The sequence below is a fragment of the Gallinula chloropus genome, assembly GCF_964237585.1.
Source record: "Gallinula chloropus genome assembly, chromosome: 7".
In the NCBI taxonomy this organism is placed as follows: Eukaryota; Metazoa; Chordata; class Aves; order Gruiformes; family Rallidae; genus Gallinula; species Gallinula chloropus.
In genome coordinates, this window is record NC_140092.1 from 26,254,440 (window position 1) to 26,260,946 (window position 6,507).

Genomic DNA, 6,507 nt, shown 5'->3' on the forward strand with positions numbered 1-6,507 from the left:
CCTTCGGACTGCCTAATGAAGGGGAACCGTTTGAAATGTTCATTCACGAAAGACAACACAGAATCACAAGGCTGGAAAAGACCTTTAAGATCATCAAGTCCCAATCATTCCTGTCCTGTGCTGACCCAGATCCTTGAGCACCTCATCTCCCCATCTGTTAAATACACCCAGGGGTGGGGACTCAGCCCCCTCCCTGGGCAGCCTGTGCCACAGCCCCACAACTCTGCCAGGGAAGAACTTTTCCCTCCCATCTGAGCTGACCCTGCCCTGGCGCAGCTTGAGGCCATTCCCCCTCGTCCCATCTCCTGTCCCCTGGCTGAAGAGATGTGGAACCACAAGCATCTTCAGTTTTGAGTCCTGTGACTTTCTTACCTTCTCCAGGGGAAGCAGGACTACATCATGATTGCTGGACCACAACTGAGCAAGTACACACCACTTAACCTAAAAGATGTACCTTGGGAGTCAGCCAAAATTACTCTGACAGAAGCAGCTTTGTAGCCCATGGAATGGGCAAGGCAGGGTATGCTGTGATTTGTCATGATGAGATGTTGGAGGCAGACTCTCCTCCATCAGGTACATCGGTCCAGAAAGCTGGATTAATAGCTCTAAGAGCAGTGGAATTGGCAGCTGATAAAACCAATCAGTCAATATATGGACTGATTGAAAATCAGTGGCTGTGCCAGCGCCCGACCCCCCTCTCAGCACAGAACCTCTTCCTGACACCCAGCCTGACCCTCCCCTGGCAGCTTCACGCCGTCCCCTCAGGTTCTACCATTGATTGTTACTCTTGGTATTGGACTGTTGTGATGTCTGTGATAATTAGAACTGTAACTACAGGAGTGGGGATGCCTCAGGTCTGTGGTGCTGAATACATCCCTTTAACATCATCCCCAACTGAAAGGTACCAGGACAAAAGCCACAGGAGAGAGATGGATCCCTGGACCCACCTAAATCTGAATTACATGACCATTCTCTCTGCAAGTTGCAAGTGAAGCATGGGGTGGGTGATGTGGAGAACCAGCCTTGCTGGTGCCAAATACAGAGCCACTGTGACTCAGCAGAGAGTAACAGGGCTCAGCAGGAGTGTTGACCCAGCAATGGGCATTCCCTGCCCTGACAAGCACTGGAGCAGAGCTACTTTACCTTGCAGAGAACCAGCCAGCCACCATGGCTTGCAGTCTGAGTCTCACTCAAGTCAACTGAGTGTCACCCAGGGTAAGACAGAGGTCTCACAGTCCAGCATTCCTTCAGGAAAACAAGATAAGACCACCCCACCCCTGAAGAGAATGTCTTTGTTCTCTGCTCCCCCACCCTTGACTGGCAAGGCAACAAGCCTTGTTAAGAGCGATAAATGACTTCGTCCCACCTCACCAACAGCATCAATCTGGAAGGTTTGATTGAGCTTGAGCTCAATTTTTGCAGCCAGTGTATTTAGAACCGGTTTAGAACTGCTGTTGGTATCTATCACCTTAATAATTACCTTTCTTTTCAACTTTGTGAAACCATCCCATGAAAAAGTCCTTGAGAAGGCTCCAACAGGCAAGTGTTGACTCTGAGTGGCTACACACACATAATCCTTTGGACATAAACTGTTGAGAGCAGGTCTGGAACTAAGATTGGACCTAGCTGCACCTAGACTCCTCTCTGAGAAGGAGCTCAGAAAGCAAGAGGGTCCTTTCTGAACCTCAGGATTCAACAAGAGGGCATCCCCCAACCACATATTCATAACACAACCCTGAGGTTCTCCCCCTGCAGAGAAGCAGCTCCCATGGGACAAGCTCCCAGTGAGATTTGTACAGAGAAAACATAGTGGAACTGAGATTCCCCACACCATCAGTGCCTTACCACCACCTTCTGTGTCTGGCCCAGGTAGCAATAGGGATGGGTTCAGTGCTTGAGCATTGCTCTGACCACACGACATACCCAAGTGCACCACCACCCTCTGGTGCTGCAGGAGGACACACAGAAATAAGTGCCAATGCAGGGAGGTAAATTCTGCTGTTTATTGCTGGAGCTACCCAAGGAAGAGGGAATCAACCAGGGTCAAAGCAACACCCCACCCCTCTCCCCTCACCCCCCCCAGATACATTTCCCAAGGGCCAGGGCAGTGGCAACTCCTCCCCGTAACAGCTCCACAGGTACAGCAAGGATGATGGTATCTGCAACAGGATGGGAGAGGAGGGTCAGGAAGCAAGGTCATGCCCTGCCACAACATGTGTGTGTCTGTCCCAGGTGTGTTTTGCTGTCTGGACCCCAGGTGATGGGCCTTGAGCAGATCCCATGTCCTGCAAGAGGGTCTCAGGAACCTTGCACATCACCCTTGCAACCCAGCCACTGCTGTTTTGGCCCCACAGCAGCCCTGTGCCTCAAGTCAGGCTTCAGCAGAAAGGGAGACTCTGGGAAGGCACTCTGCCCTGCACAGCAGTGACTTCATAAGCCTGCTCCAGCACACCCATCTCACCAGAACATGTTCAGCTCCTTCCTTCGGTTGATGTCTCTCTTCAGCTGGCAGAGCGCACACATGGGGCAGCACAAGGTGGAGAGGAAGTCCTCCATAATAGAGCCCTGTGGAGTGAGGCACATCAGAATAACCCCTTCCCACATCACTTCAAGTCTGCCTAGTTTCCATCATCACCCCCCCACCCTGAGCAGCTCACCCCTGGGCCCACAGCACATCGCCAGTCATGCCCAGTAAGGAGGACTGGGATGAGGTGGTGTCCAATGGGACAGCCCCCAGCTTACAGCTGGGATGCAGACATGCCCCTGCCTTTGGGGCTGCCTGTGTCACCTCCCACCACTGCTCTTCCCCTCAAGCCCACAGCCCAGCACCCAGCCTAGCAGTCCCAGTAGAGGGTGGTCACTGACTGGGATGTTGTATCTGGTGCGGTAGAGGGTCCTCATGGCCACGCTGGTCCCACACAGGCAGAACTCTTTCATGTCCCCAGCCACTTGGCACCCCAGGCAGGGGTAGCAGAAGGATCCAAAAATACCTGTGGGACAGCAAGGCGTGGGCTTGGTGGTGGGGTGCAAGGAAAGAGGGGAGAGGGGAAAGAGACAGCAATGCAGACACAGAACTAGCAAGAAGGCCAGAGGGAATGGCTGCAAGGTGCACCAGGGCAGGTTCAGGTTAGAAATGAGGAGAAATTCCTTCTCAGAGTGGTTGGGCATTGGAACAGGCTGCCCAGGGAGGTGGTGGAGTCACCATCCCTCAGGATGTCCAGGGAAAGGTTGGATGAGGTCCTTAGGGACATGGGTTAGTAATATAGGTTGTAGGGGGATAGTTAGACTGGATGGTCTTGGAGGTCTTTTCCAGCCTTAACAATCCTACTGTGGCTCTTGACCTCAGATGAGGGCTGCTCCACCACTGGTGCCCACAAAAGTGGGGTTTGCAGTGGGGGCAATGCTGGGGAAGGGGCAGGGGAAGCACTAGAAACACACCATGAACCAACACCAGGAACAAGGGATGTGTATATACTCACACATGCCAATGTCAGAGAAGCAATCCATCAACCCTGTCTGCCATTGGCCTGCCCCTGGGGCAGCAGAAAACTGGGGCTGGGCTGTGACCACGTGTTGAGATGACATTGCCAGCAAAGGGTCAGGTCCCTCCAAGCAGTTCGTGGTCTGGAAGGAAAAGCCATCAGAGAAAGATCCTGTAGGTGTTTCTGAAGAGTCTTGCTCAGGTTGCTGCATTTGAAGAGGGAGAGGGCAGCACAGGTCCCCAAGGGGTCCCCACTGCTGAGGCAAACTGGGGGGGGGGACAGCTCTGCCCAGAGCTGCAACTGTCCTTTGCAGCAGAGCCCTCCCCAAAACCAGCCCTCCACCAAAGGCAGAGCACCTCATCCCCTGCCAACACAAGTAAAAGACCTCTGTAAGAGCCAGAGGTCCTCTCCATCAGAGCCTCAGCGCTTCAACACTTCAATCCTGTCTTCTCACCCCCAGTTACCTTTCACCATTACCTGCTTAAAACATAGGGTTGCCTTTAAGCTCACAACACCCCAAAGCCACCACAGCTCTACCCTAGCTTTTCCAAGTCCTCAGCAGTCACCTCAGTTCTTGCTTCCCTCCCTACCTTTACGAGCTCACTTTCCCCTCTCCCTTCCTTCCTCACCTGCTTCCTCAGCAGACTTTCCTTGCCCATTTCCACTATCAGCCCACTCACCAGTCCCCAGCCTTCCTCTACTGACCTGTCTCCACCAGCATCTCAGCCTTGCCATTCTCTTCCAGAGTTCCCTAGAGCCCCTGGGCCCTCATTTAGGACTTTACTGCCCCAGCAAGGGGCTACAACCTCTTACAGCAGCACAGCTACCATTCCAGAACACCATCCCCAGCCCCACCTGACCCACATCACAACTCCACCCCATCTCCATCTCCAGGTGTAGGCCCTTTCCTCCTCGCTGTGCCCTGCAAGGCCAGGCCCAGCCCAACTGGCTGCCATTCTCATTTCAGCTTTGGAGCTTCAATGAAAAGGGAAATAAAACAGAGGGTGGTCCTGTAGGACCCTGCCCTGTGCCCAAACTCAGCACTGCTCTCTAAGAAGCACGGGGGTGAAGATGCAAAGGTTCCCACAGCTACCAGGGCTTTCTCCTGCTCCCAACACACAGCCACGTGTCCTCAACAAAGAAATCATCAAGGGGACATCAGCCTGAGCTTTGGACCCCACAACTGCAGGCTGCTGCTCCACATGTTACTGGGAAGGGTCCCCCAGCAGCTCCTTGGGGAGGTCCTCTCCAGCCACCGCATCCCTGCACAGCCCACAGGTGTTTCTGTGATGGGAGTTTACCACCTTCTGTGATGCCACCCACAACTGGGGCAGGACTCTCAGGCATGGTTCCCAAGAGGATGGCTGCCCCCAGCCCAGCTCCTGAGCCTTCCCTAAAACTGCACATGAGGTCCCAGGCTGGGCAGGGCTTCTTCCCCTTACCCCCCCCCAGCATCACATCCAGGGAACAGAAACTCAGAGCTGGGTTTGGAGCTCCACAGGACGCCGAGGTCACATGGGTTCAGCGGTCAAAGCAGAGCCCTGCTTCTGAAGCTCGGGGAAAGACCAAATCCAGGTGGCCTTGCTGCAGCTGTGGATGTGTAACCGAGCACCTTTGGACAGCTCAAGTCCTGCCTGACCCTGCCCAGCTCAAACCTGTTTGCCTTCCCCGTGCCAGCAGCACAGCATCCTGTCTGGGTGATGGGGAGGGCGTGTGGGTGGGTGTGGGTGCGTGGGTGTGCATGTACATGGGTGTGTGTGGGTGACCTTACCTGCTGAGCAGCCCTCCCCTCCCTCCTGCCCTTGCGTGACAAGGGAGGACTTGAGTTTTGGGATCATAAAATCACAGAATCCCAGACTGGTCTGGGTTGGAAGGGACCCCAAGGAGCACAGAGCTCCAACCCCCTGCCACAGGCAGGGGCACCAACCTCCAGGCCTGGAGCTACACAAGGGTGCCCAGGGCCCCATCCAACCTGGCCTTGAACACCCCCAGGGATGGGGCACCCACCCCCTCTCTGGGCAGCCTGTTCAAGCTGGGTGGAACAAAAAGAAGAATCAGGGGCAGCGTTCACGGGCTGGAAGCAAAGGATGATGGTGCTAGTCCCTGTGAGTTCTGCTCAAGGGGACAGGATCGCTGTCATGTAAGAATCACACACTCACACAGCACCTAGCTGAGTAAAAACATTCCTCTGCCAGCCCTTGGATGGTGTGGGTTGAGCACAGCACCCATGGAGATGCAGGCACTGCATTTGTACTGACTATTGCCCATGGGCATGGTGAAGGGCTTGGTGGCTCTGCCAGCAGCTCTTGCAGCTCCCTGTCATTCAGTGATGGGCCCAGATGGATCTCTGCTGTCAGACACAGGCCAACCCTTGCCCTCGTAGTACAGGGAGAGGAAAAAGGATGTCAAATTAGGCCATAAAAGGAAGAGAAGCTTGTAAAAAGTCTCCAGTCGCCAACGGGCATGGCAAAGGGCTTGGTGGTTCTACCAGCAGCTCTTGCAGCTCCCCGTCATTCGGTAACAGGCCCGGATGGATCTCTGCTGTCAGACACAGGCCAAGCCTTGTCCTGGCCATACAAGGAGAGGAAAAAGGATGTCAAATAATTCCATAAAAGGGAAAGAAACTTGTAAAAAGTCTCCGTGTGTTCGGCACGTGACTTTTTGCAGCTTCCTGTAGGCAGAGGAAATGCAGCCAGGCTGACCCTGTCTGAGACACCCATATTTTGGATGCATCAAAAGAAGCGTGGCCAGTAGATCATGGGAGGTAATTCTCACCCTCTGCTTTGGTGAGACCCCTCCTGCAGTGCTGCATCCAGCTCTGGGGTTCTCAGCACAATGAGGACATGGACCTCTTGGAGCAGGTCCAGAGGAGGCCACGAGGATGAGTGAGGGCTGGAGCCCATCTCCTGTGAAGCCAGGCTGAGAGAGTTGGGCTGGTTCAGCCTGGAGAGGAGAAGGCTCCGGGGAGACCTTATAGCCCCTTCCAGTACCTGAAAGGTGCCTGTAGGAAAGCTGGGGAAGAACT

At 54.3% G+C, this 6,507-nt stretch overlaps 1 protein-coding gene across 1 annotated transcript; it reads right to left on the bottom strand.

The window, feature by feature from the left end:
- Positions 1 to 2,102: 2,102 nt before the first annotated feature.
- On the bottom strand, positions 2,103 to 3,585 carry PLAC8 (placenta associated 8; the record flags this gene model as incomplete). Its single annotated transcript, XM_084266628.1, has 4 exons — positions 2,103 to 2,159; positions 2,462 to 2,565; positions 2,866 to 2,990; positions 3,480 to 3,585. Coding segments are annotated over 4 exons (336 nt in total). The 3' UTR covers positions 2,103 to 2,158.
- Between the last annotated feature and the right edge of the window lie 2,922 nt (positions 3,586 to 6,507).